This window comes from Bubalus bubalis, chromosome 9 (genome assembly GCF_019923935.1).
Source record: "Bubalus bubalis isolate 160015118507 breed Murrah chromosome 9, NDDB_SH_1, whole genome shotgun sequence".
Taxonomy (NCBI): domain Eukaryota; kingdom Metazoa; phylum Chordata; class Mammalia; order Artiodactyla; family Bovidae; genus Bubalus; species Bubalus bubalis.
This window is the reverse complement of record NC_059165.1, coordinates 95,636,027-95,657,498: the sequence shown is the minus strand read 5'-3', so window position 1 is coordinate 95,657,498 and position 21,472 is coordinate 95,636,027. Positions and strand designations below refer to the sequence as shown.

The 21,472-nt window shown below is 45.4% G+C and overlaps 1 protein-coding gene and 1 non-coding gene across 2 annotated transcripts in view; both read left to right on the top strand.

Moving 5' to 3' along the window:
• The first annotated feature begins 8,323 nt into the window (after positions 1-8,323).
• On the top strand, positions 8,324-8,430 carry LOC112587211. The gene has a single exon (XR_003111727.3). It is a non-coding gene; the product is annotated as a U6 spliceosomal RNA (small nuclear RNA).
• A 5,483-nt stretch (positions 8,431-13,913) lies between these two features.
• LDLR (low density lipoprotein receptor) overlaps positions 13,914-21,472 on the top strand; it is a 33,164-nt gene continuing 25,605 nt past the window's right edge. Inside the window, exon 1 of the mRNA XM_025293492.3 lies at positions 13,914-14,116. Within this exon, the coding sequence (XP_025149277.3) occupies positions 14,050-14,116 (67 nt within the window). The 5' untranslated portion in view covers positions 13,914-14,049. The remainder of the gene's footprint in view (positions 14,117-21,472) is intronic.

Below are 21,472 nucleotides of genomic sequence, written 5' to 3'. Positions count from 1 at the left end.
TGACCTTTTCCAGTCCTGTGGCCACTGCTGAGTTTTCCAAATTTGCTGGCATATTGAGTACAGCACTTTCACAGCATCATGTTTCAGGATTTGAAATAGCTCCACTGGAATTCCATCACCTCCACTAGCTTTGTTTGTAGTGATGCTCTAAGGCCCACTTGACTTCACATTCCAGGATGTCTGGCTCTAGGTCAGTGATCACATCATTGTGATTATCTGGGTCATGAAGATCTTTTTTGTACAGTTCTTCTGTGTATTCTTGCCACCTCTTCTTAATATCTTCTGCTTCTGTTAGGTCCATACCATTTCTGTCCTTTATCGAGCCCGTCTTTGCATGAAATGTCCCCTTGGTATCTCTAATTTTCTTGAAGAGATCTCTAGTCTTTCCCATTCTGTTGTTTTCCTCTATTTCTTTGCATTGAAGGCTTTCTTATCTCTTCTTGCTATTCTTTGGAACTCTGCATTCAGATGCTTATATCTTTCCTTTTCTCCTTTGCTTTTCGCTTCTCTTCTTTTCACAGCTATTTGTAAGGTCTCCCCAGACAGCCATTTTTCTTTTTTGCATTTCTTTTCCATGGGGATGGTCTTGATCCCTGTCTCCTGTACAATGCCACGAACCTCCTTCCATAGTTCATCAGGCACTCTATCTATCAGATCTAGGCCCTTAAATCTATTTCTCACTTCCACTGTATAATCATAAGGGATTTGATTTAGGTTATACCTGAATGGTCTAGTGGTTTTCCCTACTTTCTTCAATTTAAGTCTGATTTTGGTAATAAGGAGTTCATGATCTGAGCCACAGTCAGCTCCTGGTCTTGTTTTTGTTGACTGTATAGAGCTTCTCCATCTTTGGCTGCAAAGAACATAATCAGTGTGATTTTGGTGTTGACCATCTGGTGGTGTCCATGTGTAGAGTCTTCTCTTGTGTTGTTGGAAGAGGGTGTTTGCTATGACCAGTGCATTGTCTTGGCAAAACTCTATTAGTCTTTGCCCTGCTTCATTGTGTATTCCAAGGCCAAATTTGCCTGTTACTCCAGGTGTTTCTTGACTTCCTACTTTGCATTCCAGTCCCCTATAATGAAAAGGACATCTTTTTTGGGTGTTAGTTCTAAAAGGTCTTGTAGGTCTTCATAGAACCGTTCAACTTCAGCTTCTTCAGCGTTACTGGTTGGGGCATAGACTTGGATTACTGTGATATTGAATGGTTTGCTTTGGACACGAACAGAGATCATTCTGTCATTTTTGAGATTGCATCCAAGTACTGCATTTCGGACTCTTTTGTTGACCATGATGGCTACTCCATTTCTTCTGAGGGATTCCTGACCACAGTAGTAGATATAATGGTCATCTGAGTTAAATTCACCCATTCCAGTCCATTTGAGTTCACTGATCCCTAGAATGTCTACATTCACTCTAGTCATCTCTTGTTTGACCACTTCCAATTTGTCTTGACCTGACATTCCAGGTTCCTATGCAATATTGCTCTTTACAGCATCGGACCTTGCTTCTATCACCAGTCACATCCACAGCTGGGTATTGTTTTTGCTTTGGCTCCATCCCTTCATTCTTTCTGGAGTTATTTCTCCACTGATCTCCAGTAGCATATTGGGCACCTATTGACCTGGGGAATTCCTCTTTCAGTATCCTATCATTTTGCCTTTTCATACTGTTCACAGGGTTCTCAAGGCAAGAATACTGAAGTGGTTTGCCATTCCCTTCTCCAGTGGACCACATTCTGTCAGATCTCTCCACCATGACCCGCCCGTGGTGTATGTATACCAAGCAATATGATTCAGCCTTAAAAGGAAGGCAATTCAGACACATGCTACAGTATGGATGAACCCTGAGGTCACCATGCTCACTGAAATAAACCAGTCACAAAAAGACAAATACTGGATGCCTCCACTTATATCAGGTCCGTGTGTGTGTGTGTGTGTGTGTGTGTGTGTGTGTGTGCGCGTGCGCGCGCGCTCAGTCACGTCCGACTCTTTGCAACCCCATGGACTGTAAAACCCGCCAGGCTCCTCTGTCCTTGGAATGTTCCAGGCAAGAATACCGGAGTGGGTGGCCATTTCCTTCTCCAGTGGACCTTCCTAATCCAAGGATCAAATCTGTGTCTCTTGCATCTCTTGCATTGGCAGTCGGATTCTTTACCACTGAGCCATCTGTAAAGTCCATATTAGGTCCCTAAAGGAGTCACTTTCACAGAGACAGAAAGCTGAATGATGGGTGCCAGGGGCTGGGGGAGGGAGGATGGGGAGTTAGTATTCCGTGGGGACAGAGTTTTACTTTTGCAAGATGAAAGGGTCTTGGAGATGGACGGTGGTAATGGTTGGACAACAATGTGAATGTACTTAATGTCACTGAAATGCAGATTTCCTTTTTTTTTTTCCCCACGTGTGGAATCTTAGTTTTCCAACCAGGGATTAAACCCACATCTCCTGCAGTGGAAGTGCAGAGTCTTAACCACTGGCTGCTGCTGCTGCTACTAAGTCACTTCAGTCATGTCCGACTCTGCGCAACCCCATAGACGGCAGCCCACCAGGCTCCTCCGTCCCTGGGATTCTCCAGGCAAGAACACTGGAGTGGGTTGCCATTTCCTTCTCCAATGCATGAAAGTGAAAAGTGAAAGTGAAGTCGCTCAGTCGTGTCCGACTCTTCGTGACCCCATGGATTGCAGCCTACCAGGCTCCTCCATCCATGGGATTTTCCCGGCAAGAGTACTGGAGTGGGGTGCCATTGCCTTCTCCGCTTAACCACTGGAGCTTCAGGGAAACCTCTAAACTGCACATTTCAGATGGTTAAGATGGTACATTTTATATTATGTGCATTTTAGCATAAGTATTAATTAATTAAATTTTTAAGTAAAAAGGAAAGATGCAAAAGGAGAGCGCTCTATTTGCAGGCTGCTCACTGTGGCCAACGCACCTGTAGTCAGGTAACTTCTCCCCCTGACCCAAGACGAAGAGTTGCCATCTATTCAACTGAGGAGGACAGAGCCCAGATTCAGGGCAGGGCAATAGGGTGCTGTGCGTCCTAAGATGCTGAATTGGAAGAGCAGGCATCTGTAGGGATTTGTGATGGGTTTTTCCTTCCTAAATTCTCACAGATTCCTGGCAGTGGGGAGAGAGTGGCCTGAAAGATCTGAGAGGCTGTGCTGCCCTTGACATGGACTCTGAGGCCATGGCTGACGTCAGAGGCTAAGGGAGCCAAGGTTACACGTGTCGCTTGCAGCAGCTTTTGGCAAGTTTCTTCCCTCTTTCTTTCTTTTTTCTTTCTCTTCCTTCCATCTCCCCTTTCTTTCCTTCTTTCTTTATCTCTTTTTTATTTCTCTTCTTCTTTCTTTTCTTTTTCCCCCTTCCTCCCTTTTCCCCCTCATTCCTTCCTTTCTTCCCATTTTTTTTTCTTTCTTTTAAAATATTTAAGCATGGCAAAAGACACATAACAGGGACTTCCTTGGTGGTCCAGTGGTTAACGTGGGTTCAGGGAATGTGGGTTCGATCTGTGGTTGGGGAATTAAGATTCCACATGCTCTGCAGTGCTGCCAAAAGACTAAAAAAAAAGACACATAACATAAAATTGCCATCTTCATTATTTTAAGTGCACCATTCAGGGGCATCACATGCATGCACATTTTCAACCAGCGCCACCATGCATCTCCAAAATATTTCCATCTTCCCAGACTTAAATTATCTCCCTACTGAAAAATAACTCCCCAGTCCCCCTCCTTCAGCCCCTAGAAACCATCATCTTACTTTCTCCTCTATAGAAATTTGACTCCTTCTAGAGACCTCTTGAGGGCTTCCCTGGTGGCTCAGCTGGTAAAGAATCTGCCTGCAATGTGGGGGACCTGGGTTCGATCCCTGGGTTGGGAAGATCCCCTGGAGAAGGGAAAGGCTACCCACTCCAGTATTCTGGCCTGGAGAATTCCATGGACAGTATAGTTCTTGGGGTCACAAAGAGTTAGACACAACTGAATGACTTTCACTTTCACAGAGACCTCCTGAAGGTGGAATCGTACAGCATTTGTCTTCTCGTGACTGGTTTATTTCACTTTTTTCTTAATCACACAAGTAATAAGTAATATAGGCATGCTTCATTTTATTATGCCTCACTTATTTTTTAATATTTATTTAGTTATTTGACTGCCCCAGGTCTTAGTTGCAGAACGTGGGATCTAGTTCCCTAACGGGGGATGGAACCCAGATCCCCTGCATTGGGAGCACGGAGTCTTAGCCACTGGACCACCAGGGACATCCACTATGCTTCAACTTATCGTGCTTTGCAGACACTTCAAATTTTTTACAAATTGAAGTTTTATGGCAAGTCTATAATCACTATTTTCCAACAGCCCTTCCCCATAACCACCTGGGCTGCCAGCCTCCCCCGCTCTCCCCATCCCCACCAGAATGGTGTATCTGGCACCACTGATAAACCTGCACTGACGTATCTTCATCACCCAGAGACCATAGTTGACATTAGGGATCACTCTGTGTTTCAGATTCTATGGGTTTGGATAAGACATCCTGGAATGTGAAGTCAAGTGGGCCTTAGAAACCATCACTACGAACAAAGCTAGTGGAGGTGATGGAATTCCAGTTGAGCTATTTCAAATCCTGAAACATGATGCTGTGAAAGTGCTGCACTCAATATGCCAGCAAATTTGGAAAACTTAGCAGTGGCCACAGGACTGGAAAAAGTCAGTTTTCATTCCAATCCCAAAGAAAGGCAATGCCAAAGAATGCTCAAACTACCACAAAATTGCACTCGTCTCACACGCTAGTAAAGTAATGCTCAAAATTCTCCAAGCCAGGCTTCAGCAATACGTGAACCGTGAACTTCCTGATGTTCAAGCTGGTTTTAGAAAAAGCAGAGGAACCAGAGATCAAATTGCCAACATCCGCTGGATCATGGAAAAAGCAAGAGAGTTCCAGAAAAACATCTATTTCTGCTTTATTGACTATGCCAAAGCCTTTGACTGTGTGGATCACAATAAACTGTGGAAAATTCTGAAAGAGATGGGAATACCAGACCACCTGATCTGCCTCTTGAGAAATCTGTATGCAGGTCAGGAAGCAACAGTTAGAACTGGACATGGAACAACAGACTGGTTCCAAATAGGAAAAGGAGTTCGTCAAGGCTGTATATTGTCACCCTGCTTATTTAACTTATATGCAGAGTACATCATGAGAAAGGCTGGGCTGGAAGAAGCACAAGCTGGAATCAAGATTGCCAGGAGAAACATCAATAACCTCAGATATGCAGATGACACCACCCTTATGGCAGAAAGTGAAGAGGAACTAAAAAGCCTGTTGATGAAAGTGAAAGAGGAGAGTGAAAAAGTTGACCTAAAGCTCAACATTCAGAAAACTAAGATCATGGCATCCGGTCCCATCACTTCATGAGAAATAGATGGAGAAACAGTGGAAACAGTGTCAGACTTTATTTTTGGGCTCCAAAATCACTGCAGGTGGTGACTGCAGCCAAGAAAATTAAAAGACGCTTACTCCTTGGAAGAAAAGTTATGACCAACCTAGATAGCATATTGAAAAGCAGAGACATTACTTTGCCAACAAAGGTCCGTCTAGTCAAGGCTATGGTTTTTCCTGTGGTCATGTACGGATGTGAGAGTTGGACTGTGAAGAAAGCTGAGCACCGAAGAATTGATGCTTTTGAACTGTGGTGTTGGAGAAGACTCTTGAGAGTCCCTTGGACTGCAAGGGGATACAACCAGTCCATCCTAAAGGAGATCAGTCCTGGATGTTCATTGGAAGGACTGATGCTGAAGCTGAAACTCCAGTACTTTGGCCACCTCATGCGAAGAGTTGACTCATTGGAAAAGACCCTGATGCTGGGAGGGATTGGGGGCAGAAGAAGAAGGGGACGACAGAGGATGAGATGGCTGGATGGCATCACCGACTTGATGGACATGAGTTTGAGTGAACTCCAGGAGTTGGTGATGGATAGGGAGGTCTGGCGTGCTGCGATTCATGGGGTTGCAAGGAGTTGGACATGACTGAGTGACTGAAGTGAACTGAACTGAACTGATACACACATCCTGCCCTGTTCTCTCTCCTGGAGTCCTTGACGATGAGGTAGTGTCATGGTCAATTTTGAACCTCCCCAACTACGGATCCAGGGCTTTTGCCATGTTCTCAATATGGGTTTGCTTTCAAGTCTGCGGTTCTTCTTGAAAGAAAGGAATGGCGGTCCAGGACAAATTTGAGTTATGAATTATCAAAATCCCATCAAACCAGTCAATCCTAAAGGAAATCAACCCTGAATATTCATTGGAAGGACTGATGCTGAAACTAAAGCTCCAATACTTTGGTCACCTGATTCGAAGAGCCGACTCATTGGAAAAGACCCTGATGCTGGGAAAGATTGAATGCAGGAGGAGAAGGGGACGACAGAGGATGAGATGGTTGGATGGCATCACCGACTCAATGGACGTGAGTTTGAGCAAGCTCCAGGAGATGGTGAAGGACAGGGAAGCCTGGTGTGCTGCAGTCCATGGGGTCGCAGAGAGTCAGACAATGACTGAGCAACTGAACAAGAACAATAGCGGAATTCAGAAGCAGGGCATCTATAATGCTGTTGGCAGGCACATCAAAAATAAAATCAGTTATTTTCACTTGTCTATTTAGCCCTTACTACATGTATGGATGTGAGAGTTGGACTATAAAGAAAGCTGAGTGCCAAAGAATTTATGCTTTTGAACTGTGGTGTTGGAGAAGACTCTTGAGCGTCCCTTGGACTCAAGGAGATCCAACCAGTCCATCCTAAAGGAGATCAGTCCTGGGTGTTCATTGGAAAGACTGATGTTGAAGGTGAAACTCCAATACTTTGGCCACCTGATGCAAAGAGCTGACTCATTGGAAGAGACCCTGATGCTGGGAAAGATGGAGGGCAGGAGGAGAAGGGGACGACAAAGGATAAGATGGTTGGATGGCATTACCAACTCAATGGACATGGGTTTGGATGGACTACGGGAGTTGGTGATGGACAAGGAGGCCTGGCGTGCTGCAGTTCATGGGGTTGCAAAGAGTCAGACATGACTGAGCGACTGAACTGACTGAGTGCTATGCACTAGAGATACTATACAATATTGTCTCTGCCCTCACATGGCTTATAAGCATCTGATGGCTACAGCGTCAAGTCTGGTCTCTAAATACGCCCATTGGGAGGCACCAAGGCATCTGTGGTTACTCACCCTCTCTGACTGCTGAGTTCTGTTTCAGAGGCATCTATGAAGACTCACCTTAGCCAAAGACCAGACTCTTTTGGGTGGAGACCTATTTTGGTCTGAGCCTCCTGGTGACTTAGAGAGTTGGAAACCTGGACAAAGGGCATCAGAACGAGGAAAACACGTGCCCTGGGTTTAGATAATTTTGCAAGCCTAGGAACTTTTAGATGAAGTGGATTCCATGGAAGGTTTGTTTTTAAGTGCCTGTGAGGAAGAACGTTTCCCATAAAGAGAAGAGCGAAGAAAAAAGAAGATATCATTGCAAAGACAGGCAAAACCAAAACAAGGAACCGATACCCTATGGTCATTATGTGCCAAACAAGCGTGGCTCCAATATGTGTCCAACTCTGCAACCCCATGGACTGTAGCCTGCCAGGCTCCTCTGTCCACAGGGTTCTCCCGGCAAGAAAACTGGAGTGGGTTGCCATGCCCTTCTTCAAGGGATCGTCCTGATCCTGGGATTGAACCCGTGTCTCTTATGTCTCCTGCATTGGCAAGCGGGTTCATTGCCACTAATGCTACCTGGGAAGCCCCCAATTGCATATATATATATATATATATATATACACACACACACACACACACACACACACACACACACACATACATATATATATGAGATGGTTGGATGGCATTACCGACTCAATAGACATGAGTGTGAGGGAATCTCCGGGAGTTGCTGATGGACAGGGAGGCCTGGTGTGCTGCAGTCCATGGAGTTGCAAAGATTTGGACACGACTGAGCGACTGAACTGAACTGAACTGAAACATACATGTGACACACATATATAATCATTTATATACATAATCATTATATATATAATCCTTTAGGACTTCCCTCATGGCACAGTGGATGGGAATCTGCCTGCCAATGCTCGGACATGGGTTTGATCCCTGGTCTCAGAATATTCCACATGCCATGGAGCAACTAAGCCCATGTGCCACAACTACCGAAGCCCACTCTATAGTGCCCAGGAGCTGCAGCTACTGAGCCCACATACCGCAAGTACTGAAGCTGACTTGCTTAGAGCCTGTGCTCTGCAACAAGAGAAGTCACTGAATAAGAAGTCGGAGCATGTGCTCGCTTCAGCAGCACATATACTAAAATTGGAACAATACAGAAAAGGTTAGCATGACCCCTGCGCAAGGATGACATGTAAATTTGTGAAGCATTCCATATTTTTAGCAAATGAAACAATTGACAAAGGATTAATTTCCAAAATATACAAGCAGCTCATACAACTCAATACCAGAAAAACAAACAACCCAATCAAAAAGTGGGAAAAAGACCTAAACAAACATTTCTCCAAAGAAGACATACAGATGGCTAACAAACACATGAAAAAATGCTCAACATCGCTTATTATTAGAGAAATACAAATCAAAACTACAATGAGATATCACCTCACACTGGTCAGAATGGCCATCATCAAAACATCTACGAACAATAAATGCTGGAGAGGGTGTGGAGAAAAGGGAATGCTCTTGCACTGTTGGTGGGGGTGTAAATTGATACAGCCACTATGGAAGACGGTATGGAGAGTCCTTAAAAAACTAGGAATATTCAGGATGGGGAACACATGTATACCCGTGGCAGATTCATTTTGATATTTGGCAAAACTAATACAATTATGTAAAGTTTAAAAATAAAATAAAATTAAAAAAAAAACTAGGAATAAAACCACCATATGACCCAGCCAATCCCACTCCTAGGCATATACCCTGAGGAAACCAAAATTGAAAAAGACACGTGTATTCCACTGTTCATTGCAGCACTATTTACAATAGCTAGAACATGGAAGCAACCTGGATGTCCATCAACAGATGAATGGATGAAGAAGTTGTGGTACATATACACAATGGAATATTACTCAGCCATAAAATGGAACACATATGAGTCCATTCTAATGAGGTGGATGAACCTAGAACCTATTATACAGAGTGAAGTAAGTCAGAAAGGCAAAGATAAATAAATATTCTAACGCATATATACAGAATCTAGAAAAATGGTACTAAAGAATTTATTTACAGGGCAGCAATGGAGAAACAGACATAAAGAATAGACTTACGGACATGGGGAGAGGGGAGGAGAGGGTGAGATGTATGGAGAGAGTAAGGTGGAAACTTACATTACCATATGTAAAATAGATAGCCAACAGGAATTTGCTGTATGGCTCAGGAAACTCAAACAAGGGCTCTGTATCAACCTAGAGGGGTGGGATGGAGAGGGAGATGGGAGGGAGGTTCAAAAGGGAGGGGATATATGTATACCTACAGCTGATTCATGCTAAGGTTTGACAGAAAACAACAAAATTCTGTACAGCAATTATCCTTCAATAAAAAGATAAATTAATTTTTTTTAAAAAGTCTGAGCACTGTAACGAGGAGCAGCCCCTGTTTGCTGCAACTGGAGAAGCCCAGATATAGCAAAAGACCCAGGACAGTCAAAAGTAAAAATAAATAAAACACACAACAGTGCTATATATAATTATTTAAGTAATAATTTTATATAATCATAATGTATTTATATATATATATATATAGAGAGAGAGAGAGAGAGAGAGAAAGAAGGCAATGGCAACCCACTCCAGTACTCTTGCCTGGAAAATCCCATGGACGGAGGAGCCTGGTAGGCTGAAGTCCATGGGGTCGCTAAGAGTCGAACACGACTGAGTGACTTCACTTTCACTTTTCACTTTCATGCATTGGAGAAGGAAATGGCAACCCATTCCAGTGTTCTTGCCTGGAGAATCCCAGCGACAGGGGAGCCTGGTGAGCTGCCGTCTATGGGGTTGCACAGAGTCGGACACTACTGAAGCAACTTCAGTTCAGTTCAGTTCAGTTCAGTCGCTCAGTCGTGTCCGACTCTTTGTGACCCCATGAATCGCAGCACGCCAGGCCTCCCTGTCCATCACCAACTCCCGGAGTTCACCCAGACTCACGTTCATCGAATCAGTGATGCCATCCAGCCATCTCATCCTCTGTCTTCCCCTTCTCCTCCTGCCCCCAATCCCTCCCAGCATCAGGGTCTTTTCCAATGAGTCAACTCTTCGCATGAGGTGGCCAAAGTACTGGAGTTTCAGCTTTAGCATCATTCCTTCCAAAGAACACCCAGGGCTGATCTCCTTCAGAATGGACTGGTTGGATCTCCTTGCAGTCCAAGGGACTCTCAAGAGTCTTTGCCAACACCACAGTTCAAAAGCATCAATTCTTCGGCGCTCAGCTTTCTTCACAGTCCAACTCTCACATCCATACATGACCAATGGAAAACCATAGCCTTGACTAGATGGACCTTTGTTGGCAAAGTAATGTCTCTGCTTTTCAATATGCTATCTAGGTTGATCATAACTTTTCTTCCAAGGAGTAAGCGTCTTTTAATTTCATGGCTGCAGTCACCATCTGCAGTGATTTTGGAGCCCCCCCCCAAAAATAAAGTCTGACACTGTTTCCACTGTTTCCCCATCTATTTCCCATGAAGTGATGGGACTGGATGCCATGATCTTCGTTTTCTGAATGTTGAGCTTTAAACCAACTTTTTCACTCTCCTCTTTCACTTTCATCAAGAGGCTTTTTAGTTCCTCTTCACTTTCTGCCATAAGGGTGCTGTCATCTGCATACCTGAGGTTATTGATATTTCTCCTGGCAATCTGATTCCAGCTTGTATTTCTTCCAGTCCAGCGTTTCTCATGAGGTACTCTGCATATAAGTTAAATAAGCAGGGTGATAATATACAGCCTTGACGTACTCCTTTTCCTATTTGGAACCAGTCTGTTGTTCCATGTCCAGTTCTAACTGTTGCTTCCTGACCTGCATACAGATTGCTCAAGAGGCAGGTCAGGTGGTCTGGTATTCCCATCTCTTTCAGAATTTTCCACAGTTTATTGTGATCCACACAGTCAAAGTCTTTGGCATAGTCAATAAAGCAGAAATAGATGTTTTTCTGGAACTCTCTTGCTTTTTCCATGATCCAGTGGATGTTGGCAATTTGATCTCTGGTTCCTCTGCCTTTTCTAAAACCAGCTTGAACATCAGGAAGTTTGCGGTTCACGTATTGCTGAAGCCTGGCTTGGAGAACTTTGAGCATTGCTTTACCAGTGTGTGAGACGAGTGCAATTGTGTGGTAGTTTGAGCATTCTTTGGCATTGCCTTTCTTTGGGATTGGAATGAAAACTGACCTTTTCCAGTCCTGTGGCCACTGCTGAGTTTTCCAAATTTGCTGGCATATTGAGTACAGCACTTTCACAGGATCATCTTTCAGGATTTGAAATAGCTCAACTGGAATTCCATCACCTCCACTAGCTTTGTTCGTGTGCTGCTTTCTAAGTCCCACTTGACCTCACAGTCCAGGATGTCTGGCTCTAGGTCTGTGATCACATCATCGTGATTATCTGGGTCATGAAGATCTTTTTTGTACAGTTCTTCTGTGTATTCTTGCCACCTCTTCTTAATATCTTCTGCTTCTGTTAGGTCCATACCACATCTGTCCTTTATCGAGCCCGTCTTTGCATGAAATGTTCCCTTGGTATCTCTAATTTTCTTGAAGAGATCTCTAGTCTTTCCCATTCTGTTGTTTTCCTCTATTTCTTTGCACTGATTGCTGAGGAAGGCTTTCTTATCTCTTCTTGCTATTCTTTGGAACTCTGCATTCAGATGCTTATATCTTTCCTTTTCTCCTTTGCTTTTCACTTCTCTTCTTTTCACAGCTATTTGTAAGGCCTCCCCAGACACCAGCATATATATATATATATTTACTTAATCCTCACAAGAACCCTGAGTAAGTTACAGAAGAGCATATGGAGGCTCCAAGAAGTAGAGAAATTTAAAGTGTGACTCCATCCTCAGGGGAATATATGCTTATGTGGCAGGAACAGAAAGGACCTTGAGATTTCTGCAGACAGATCAAAGGCAGACTGGGTAAAACCATCCCAGAATTCTTGCCCAGGCTTGAGACCTCCAGGAATGTTCTTTTCAGGGTTTTTGTAGCCCTTTTCCAGGCCTGTCCCTATATCTCCATACTAGCTCTGAACACATGTTAAGTAAGCTAAGTCCTCTCTGGGAAAGAGTCTCTTCCTGGTAACCCTTTCCAGGGCTGTTGGGCAGAATAAGTCACCTACCACCAGATGGATCAGAGGAAGCTGGGCTCGCAACAGAAACAGTCTGTGAGGTCTTGTAAATTTTCAGAAGGGAAATCAAACCTAGTGCTCCTGCCTTTGAGGGGGGAAAAAAAGGAGCATATGTTAATATGTTATAAAGAATGGAATGGAGGGTGACACATTCATAAATGTTGCAACTCCCAGAACTTGCCCATCCTTGTCAATTTCTGCAGGTAAGATTATTCATGATTTCATTTTGACCCTGACACTGAACCTGCCAAGTAAGGGAAGTAGACATTACTTTCCCCCTGGTTTTTATTTTATCTCCTTCCCCAACCCTGCCCTCTCATCCACTGCCTTGAGGCTTATGGGATCTTACTTCCCTGACCAGGTATGAAACCCACTCCCTCTGCAGTGAAAACATGGTGTCCTAACCACTTGACCACGAGGGAAGTCCCAATGTCCGATTTTTTTAATTGGCAAAGCTAAGTGACTCGCCCAAATTTTGTATGATTCAGAAGCTGGGGCTCTATACTTCCAGACACTGTCTATAAGTTTCTTCTGGATTAATCACTGTTTTTCTTTCTGAGAGTTCAATTATCTCCTCTCTGCCTCTTTTCTGCCTTCTCTCCTGGGTTTCTCCGAAAGCCTGCTGAGAGGTTAGTACGCCTGCCAAGCTCAGTTTGTAAAACCTCAGAGAACTCTGCTTATCCGGAGAGAACCCTTCCAAACTGCCAGACCCTTTGTAGGAGGGCTTTTTGGCAAGGGACCCTGGCAAGTTCATGAATCTCCACCAAAGAGACACCCTGATTATTAAAAGCTGTTCACCATCAGCTCTTGGTGGTTTAGGCATTCAGGTTCAGCTCTGAAATCTCTAGTTTGTTTTGATTTGGCTTTGGGGAGAGGAAGTGGCTACTCTGTTTGTTCAACCCTTTCTCTGAATAAGATAAATCAATATTTATGTCCAGACCCCAGGTATGAGGTCAGTTGATTTCAGAGATGTTTTGGCCCATAATTCATCCAAGTGCTGGATCCCACAAAACAAAATCAGTCTTTGCCTGTACTTTTGTGATGATTACTGTTTTATGGGGCAATTTGGAAGAACCCTCTAAAACTATATATGATGAAGCAGTTAAAATCTATAAACAATTCCTAGAAAGGAGAAGGCAAGTAGAGAAAAGGGGTGGGGGGTAAGTTTCCAACATCTCTAGTTTTTGGTTTTGAATCAGAGGGGAGATGTCATTGGCCAATTAGACGATTTGGAAGGACAGATAGAATCTTCTTTGGGCACCAAAGAGAATATAACAATCAAAATTTGAGAGAAATTTAAAGGAGATGTGGGATTTCATTTTTAGGGTGGGCGTGGAGGCGGCTCAGCTCTTCCTGCCACAAACCCTGCAGCCTGTCCAGGACCAGCTTTGGAAAGAACTGGAATCTGAGTCAGGGCTTCATGGGTTAAGAAGCCCATGTCACATCGGCCGTTTGAAACTCCTCCTCTCCAAACTCCTCCTCCCACAGTGAGGTGAAGATATTTGAAAATCACCCCACTGCAAACTCCTCCCTCTCCGGGAAACCTCACATAGAAATGCTGCAAATGACTGACGCACCGCGTGCAGTCGCGTCCGGGCCGCGCGAAGCCCGGGTTTCCAGAGCGGTCACTGCGAGCGGACAGCGGCCTGCGCCGGGGCGTGACAAGCGGAGGCTGGGATCATGAGGCTCGCGGGCTGGGGGCTGCGCTGGGCCATCGCCCTGCTCATCGCTGCGGGGGAGGCTGCAGGTAAGGCTGGCTCCGGAAGCCCGCACGGGATAGGGGTGAGCTCCTGAATTTGGGGAGCCCCTTGGTATTTTGGGGGGCCGGCGGGAGAGAAAATGAAAAATCATTCAATCCATGGAAGACGTGGGAAAATGGCACAAAGTCCTTCCCCAATGGCTGCATTGGGAAAAGGGTTCGGGGGGATAGGTGTCTGAGGGGTCTGGGAGGGAAACGCGACGCGACTTTCCCCACAAGTATCCCCCCAATGGGGGACCACTCTCCTTTTCTTAGAGCCGGGTACGCTTTAGGAGGACGTACTCCCTCCCAGAGTTATTCCAGGGGTGAGACGGACCCAAAAACGGGCTTCTCAGCCTGGAGGCTCCACGGGCGCTCCCCCACACCGTTTCACCCTCAGGGGTTACGGCGGCGGTCAACTTGGCTTTGTGCTTCCCAAGGGCGCTGCTGCCCCTCGAAGCGGAGCGGGACTCGTCTAACCTTCACCAAGCTTCCGCCCTTAGCCACCTCCTCCAGCCCCGCCTTCAGCCCTATGGGCCCTCCCCCGAGCTCCCATTGGACGCCATTCGAACAGGCGAGCCTCGAGCCGCACCCCTTGGCCAATGGGAGGCGGTAGTTGCTGAGGCCCGGGCGGCGCGGGGCGGGGCTGGCGCACGCCTCGCGCCTAGCTAGATCTCCGGGAGGATGTCGAAGGCGATTCCTCGGGTCGTTCCGGGCTCCCGTCACAAATGATGCGCCAAGTCCCGGGCCCCTGGAGAAGCTCTGCAAGCATGCCCGCCGAGCGCTTGAGCCCCGCTCGGCCAAGGCCTGTTTCCTCCTCTATCTGCAATGATGCCTTCGTACCCACTTTGTCCTCGGGAGCTTCTCCGACCCCGCCCGACTGGGACCAGTTCGCTGACATGACCCTCAGGCCACCTTCAAGGCCTCAGTCCCTTCCCAGTCTGAAACGTTGCCTAGAAACTCCAGTCCTTCCCGGATCGGAAGTGAAGGGCGCTTAACGGAGACTTTCATCCGTGCCTGGGCAGGGACCGAGAGTTGGGACCTAATGGACCCCTTTGGGGTTGCCTTGTCTGTTCATAGGCGCTAAAATGAGTTCAGTTGAGCTGCTCTCATGACAACATGATAACCTTTCATTTTAAGGGGTTTGAATTTTAGATTTGGGCAAGAGGCTAGTTGGTGCAACATCCTGAGTTATCCAGTGGCTGAGAGAGACATTTGACCTCGCCCTGGATAATAAAGAAATGGTCCTTTTCCAGCTTAACAACCATCTGGGCCTAGAAAAGTATTGGAATTGTCCCATGAACAGGATGCAGGAATCTTTTTTTTTTTTTTTTAATGGGGGGGGGTGGCTTTGAGCGGAGACCTTTGAACTCTTGGAATCAGTACCTGTGACACACACATCAGTTTCCTCTGGGAGGAAAGGAAGGAGAATTTCAGCCACACGGCAGAGGGTTATTGTAATAATTCAGCCATTGGGTTGTGTGAAGCAGAGGGATGGTGGCTTGGAAAAGAGACAGTTGATGAGCCTGTATTTAACACACAGATCCACTCCTTCCCTAAGAGGATATTAATGGCAGTGAAGTTTCATTGAGCAAGATATGTTGCTTCAGTTTCCTTTTTCACTAGGCAGCTTGAGGAAATGATGTATTTTGGTTCTCAAGGAGGCTCTGAGTCTGGTTGTGTTCCCCAGACTCCTGAGAGTGAGTGGGCAGCTACTAAATATCTGCCTGCAGTGTGGGAGACCTGGGTTTGATCCCTGGGTCTGGAAGATCCCTGGAGAAGGACATGGCAACCCACTCCAGTATTCTGCTGTGTATTTCACTAAGTATCTACTCTGCTGTTAACTTGATGATAGACATTTGTAGCAGCCCTGGCTACTCCAGTTTGCCCCGAGGGAGCGGGAATTTCTTGTCTGTTTACTTTGGGAATGGTAGTAATTGGAATCTTAACTGCTTGCTTTCTTTCCTTTAGCCAAATCAAAGTCAATTAATTGACAGTTGTGTGTAGGGTATCAAATATGCCAGGGACACACCCAAACCCGGAAAGTAGAGTGTTCCCACTAAGTTGTGTCTGCTTTAACAGAGGATAAGATGGTTAGATAGCATCACTGACTCAACAGACATGAATCTGAGCAAATTCCGGAAGATAGCAGAGGACAGAGGAGCCTGGCATGCTGCAGTCCGTGAGATCGGGAAGAGTCAGATACAACTTAGTGATTAAACAACAACTGCTTTAACAACTAGCCCCAGTGGGATTCACTGGTCATTGTCAGGCATATTTATCTTTCAGGGCAACACTCACTAAAGATAGAGCGAATGTTTCTGAGATATCTGCCTCATGCTGTCTTTCTAGGGCATTCCTGCTCATATCTGTAGGGTTCCTCCCCTTAATAAGACCCAATTCTAGATGCCTTTTTTGCTCAGTGCTTTGATTGCCTTTCACATTCCACATTCAGTATGTTAACAGCATCCACACTCTGCTCCGCTGTCTAGCAAGTAACCATGTGTTGCTAAGACACCATGCAAGTAGTCAGCAGTGGACAGTGATAGAAACTGGCTACCCCTCCCTCAAAAGGAGCAGACAAAAAACTACCACGGAGATCACCTCTGGGGAAAATATCTTGGTGGTCCCTCTTGTGGAAAAGAGCACTGGCAAAAGGATTTTTCATTCATTTTCTGCTAAGTCTCTTAGCTTCAGACATTTTTTTTCTTTTTAAGATTTTTTTGGTGTGGAACATCTTATTTTGAAAGTCTTTATTGAATTGGTTATGATGTTGCTTCTGTTTTATGTTTTGGTTTTTTGGCTCTGAGGCCTGTGGTATCTTTGCACTGGAAAGTGAGGTCCCAACCACTAGACCGCCAGGGAAGACCCAGGCCATTTCTTTTTCAAGAAAATGATTCCAAGTATTTATTTTTTAATTTTTTTTTTTTTGTCCATGCCTCTCGACTTGTAGGATCTTAGTACCCTGGCCAGGGGTTGAACCCAGGCCCTGGCAGTGAAAGCACGGAGTCCTAACCTCGGAACCGCCAGGGAATCCCCTCCATGTATTATTTTGGTTTTCTTGAACAACCACTATCTTCAGTATCCGCGGAAGGAAAACCTTGAAAGCATTTACCATCTCATATGTGTACTGGAGAAAAAGCAGAAATGTATATTCTCCTTTTCTGTTTCGATAACCTTGTTTCTGATTCCTCACCCGTGACAGGAGAGGTCTAAAGGCTAGAGTTTCGATTGCTTTCTTTTTTTGCGGGGGAGGGGGTGTGTTGCATATGTAATTTTAGGCATCCCCAGTATGAGGAGGAGAAGGCAATGGCAACCCACTCCAGTACTCTTGCCTGGAAAATCCCATGGACGGAGGAGCCTGGTAGACTGCAGTCCATGGGGTCGCGAAGAGTCGGACATTAACTGAGTGACTTCCCTTTCACTTTTCACTTTCATGCATTGGAGAAGGAAATAGCAACCCACTCCAGTGTTCTTGCCTGGAGAATCCCAGGGACAGAGGAGCCTGGTGGGCTGCCGTCTATGGGGTTGCACAGAGTCGGACACGACTGAAGCGACTTAGCAGCAGCAGCAGCAGCATTATGAGGAGTTATGGGATGTAGTGCTCTGGTTTGCTTTTGCTGAAATTCAACTGAAACTGACATACAAAACCCAAACCTTGCTTGTGGAACTGGGAGGAAATAAGAAAGAGCTGTTTGTTTCTTTGGGCTGTGGTGTTTGAAATAGGACTAGTTCTGACTCCTTACTCAGGTGGGGGTTGCCCACTGCCGGGACACCCATCTTGAGGTGCTCTTCTGGGTGCTCACCGTCCCTTATCCTTGGCCATATAAGCAAGGCCAGGAGATATTTCCCAGCTGACTGCTGTCGGTAATCGTGAAATCCATTCACTTTTCATTCAGATGTTACAGCTGATGGTCAGCTGTTGGATGAACAGCTGTTCAGGTAGAAATATGTAGTAGTAGGGTCTTCTTGTTGGTAGGGTCTTCAGCCATCGATGATGAGAAAATATTCGATTAACTGCTGCCCAGGGAAGGGCTCATTGGTGTCCAGGGAAGGGGGTTGTTGTTCTTTCTCTCTTACTTTTGTTATTACTGTAATTTTTATTTTTGGCTATGCTGGATCTTTGTTGCGAGGTCGGGGCTCTCTAGTTTGTGACACATGGGCCTAGTTGCAGAATGTGGGATCTTAGTTTCCCAACCAGGGATCGGACCCAGTGCCCCTGCATTGGGAGTGCAGAGTGCAGAGGACCACCAGAGAAGATCCTCCCTGGGATTTCTTTGGAAGGAATGATGCTAAAGCTGAAACTCCAGTACTTTGGCCACCTCATGTGAAGAGTTGACTCATTGGAAAAGACTCTGATACTGGGAGGGATTGGGGGTAGGAGGAGAAGGGGATGACAGAGGATGAGATGGCTGGATGGCATCACTGACTCGATGGACGTGAGTCTGAGTGAACTCCGGGAGTTGGTGATGGACAGGGAGGCCTGGCGTGCTGCGATTCATGGGGTCGCAAAGAGTCAGACATGACTGAGCGACTGAACTGAACTAAATTGAAGATGGTTTAATGATTCTAGCCTTTCCAGTAGGGTTTCCCTGGTGGCTCAGATGGTAAAGAATCTGGCTGCAATGCAGGAGACCTGGGTTTGATTCCTGGGTCGGGAAGATCCCTTGGAGAAGGAAATGGCAACCCCCTCCAGTATTCTCGCCTGGAGAATCCTATGGACACAGGAGCCTGGTGGGGTACAGTTCACGGCGTTGCAAAAGAGTTGGACACGACTGAGCGACTAACACTTTCATTTTTGCACTTTCAAGATGGTTTAATATTTTTAGCCTTTCCAGTAGCACATTCTGCGTGTGAGATGGTTCCTTGGGCAAAGTGGATTAGCAATGATTGAAACTGCCATCTCCTGGCTGGGAGAGCAGATGGCGAAGTTCCTCCTCCAGAATCCTCCTCCTCTGTAGAGAATGCCCCTTGCCTGAACTTCCTTTTTTTTTTTTTTTTAACTTTTTTTTATGAGAGTCCTGGAATTTTGATTGCTTTTTACCCACCCCATGTGGGAAGCCAAAAATGAGTCATTTCCTTTTTCAGGCATAATCACGATTCAGCTGTGAGTCAGTGGGGGTGGGGTATATTGCAGAGGCACCTCAGAGGGCGATGTCCTGTCTTGGATCAGTAGCTGGGCTACATTATCAGTCTATCTTCTGATAGCGGCAGGTAGAGCTCAGCTCATTTGAATCTCCTGAGCTCTCCACTGGGGTTACCTCCAGCCTGGTCTCTTTGTAAGTTCAATTACCAAGTTCTGTTGATGCTTCTAAACACTCCTTGTATGTATTTCTCTCTTTATCACCTATAGCCTCCTCCACCCCTCCACTCATCGCTCTCTTAATCTCACCCGACTGTTCCTCTGGGCAGGAACACTGGACAATGAGCTTTGAAGACCCAGAATTTGTTTCTTTTGAATTAAAGGTGCAATTGACATACTATAAAATTGACAGATAAGAGTTCAGTGAGTTGTGATAGACATCTACTTCCGTGTAGCCACCTCTCATTAGGACCTAAAGGACTTCTCTCCCCCCAGGAAGTTCCCGGCTCTCTTCAGCTTACTCACCTGCCAGACACAGACAAGAGGCACCTCTAATCTGATTTCTGTTATTTCGAAAAGTGAAAGTGTTAGTCACTCAGTTGTGCCGACTCTTTTCAACCCCATGGACCCACCAGGCTGCTCTGTCCATGGGATTCTCCGGGCAAGAATACTGGAGTGGGTTGCCAGTTCCTTCTCCAGGGTATTTTCCTGACCCAGGGATCAAACCGTGTCTCCTGCATTGCAGGCAGATTCTTTACTTCTCAGCCACCAGGAAAAGCCCAGTTTCGACCATTATCGGTTAGTTGTGCCTGAGCTAGAACAGCACATGAATAGTATGTACTCGAGCAAAAGAAACCGGACAGGGAATTCCCTGACTGTCCAGTGGTTAGGACTCCGAGCTTCCACTGTAGGGGGCAGAAGCTTGATTCCTGGTCGAGGAATTAAGATCCCACAAACCACACCGCTCAGGGGGGGAAAAAAGTCTTTGGACCTTTTTTAACTTGACATTGTTATACATCTGTGTTAATAATTCTTCTGGGTCCCGGGGACTTTGCACTTTAAAATTTGACAGATTCTGCCCTGTTGCCCTCCAAAGAGATGGAACTAGAAGAGTTCCACTTTTCCAAAATCTTTGCCCAGTAGTAATATGATGGACCTGTCTCTGATTGGGGCATAACAGCTCAACAAATCTTGTTTTGACTCAGGCCTTGGGCTCTGATGGTTTCACGCTGAAAGGAAGAAAAAGACATTCCTTACTCTCCAGGAGTTTAAATCTAGGCTGGGGGACTCGGTAAACAAACGCTTTCGATCTTGTATGTTAGGAGTGAGAAATGGGTGTTTTAAGAGCTCTTGCATGCGTGCGTGCTAAATCACTTCCAGTTGTGTCCAACTCTTTGCAACCCCATGGACTGTAGCCTGCCAGGCTCCTCTGTCCATGGGATTCTCCAGGCAAGAATCCTGGAGTGGGTTGCCATGCCCTCCTCCAGGAGATCTTTCTGACCCAGGGATCGAACAGTGACTCTTACCATCTCCTGCATTGGCAGGTGGGTTCTTTACCACCAGCGCCACCTGGGAAGTCCACAGGCTGCTAAACCCAGTTTCGGGGAAGGTTAGCTTCGAAGCTGAACTGTTAGCCAAGCAAAGAGGAGGGAGTTAGGAGGGGGCATTGTACCAGAAGGGACTGCAGAGGTTTGGGATCTGAGGTTGTGAAATTTTTTTTTACCAGATCCAGCATGTTCTCCTTAATATAATTATTTGTCATATAACTATGCTATCATCTGGTGTACATTAAAAACCATAATTATACAGAAAACCAGATATGTTAAAAAGGTGAGATAAAAATCGAACACACATTTTAAAATATCTTGTTATTTGCGATGGCTTCCTACTATAGTTAAAAATCTCAAATCATGATGTAGTGAGGGCAAGGTTTTTTTTTCCTTTATATCTCTATATACGAAGTAACATGTATATATATATAGTAAAGTATATTTGATTTACAATGTTGTGTTAGTTTCAGTGATTCAGATTCTTTTTCAGTTTCTTTTCCATTACACATTATTACAAGATAATTGAGTATATAGTTCCCTGTGCTACACAGTAGGTCTTTGTTGGTTATCTATTTAATATATAGTAGCGTGTATGTGTCCATCTCAATTTCCTAATTTATCTGTCCCTCACTTCTTTCCTCTTTGACAACCATAATCTGTTCTCTGTCTGTGGGTCTAATTTCTGTTTTAAATCAGTTCATTTGTATCCTTTTTTTTAAGATTCCACATATA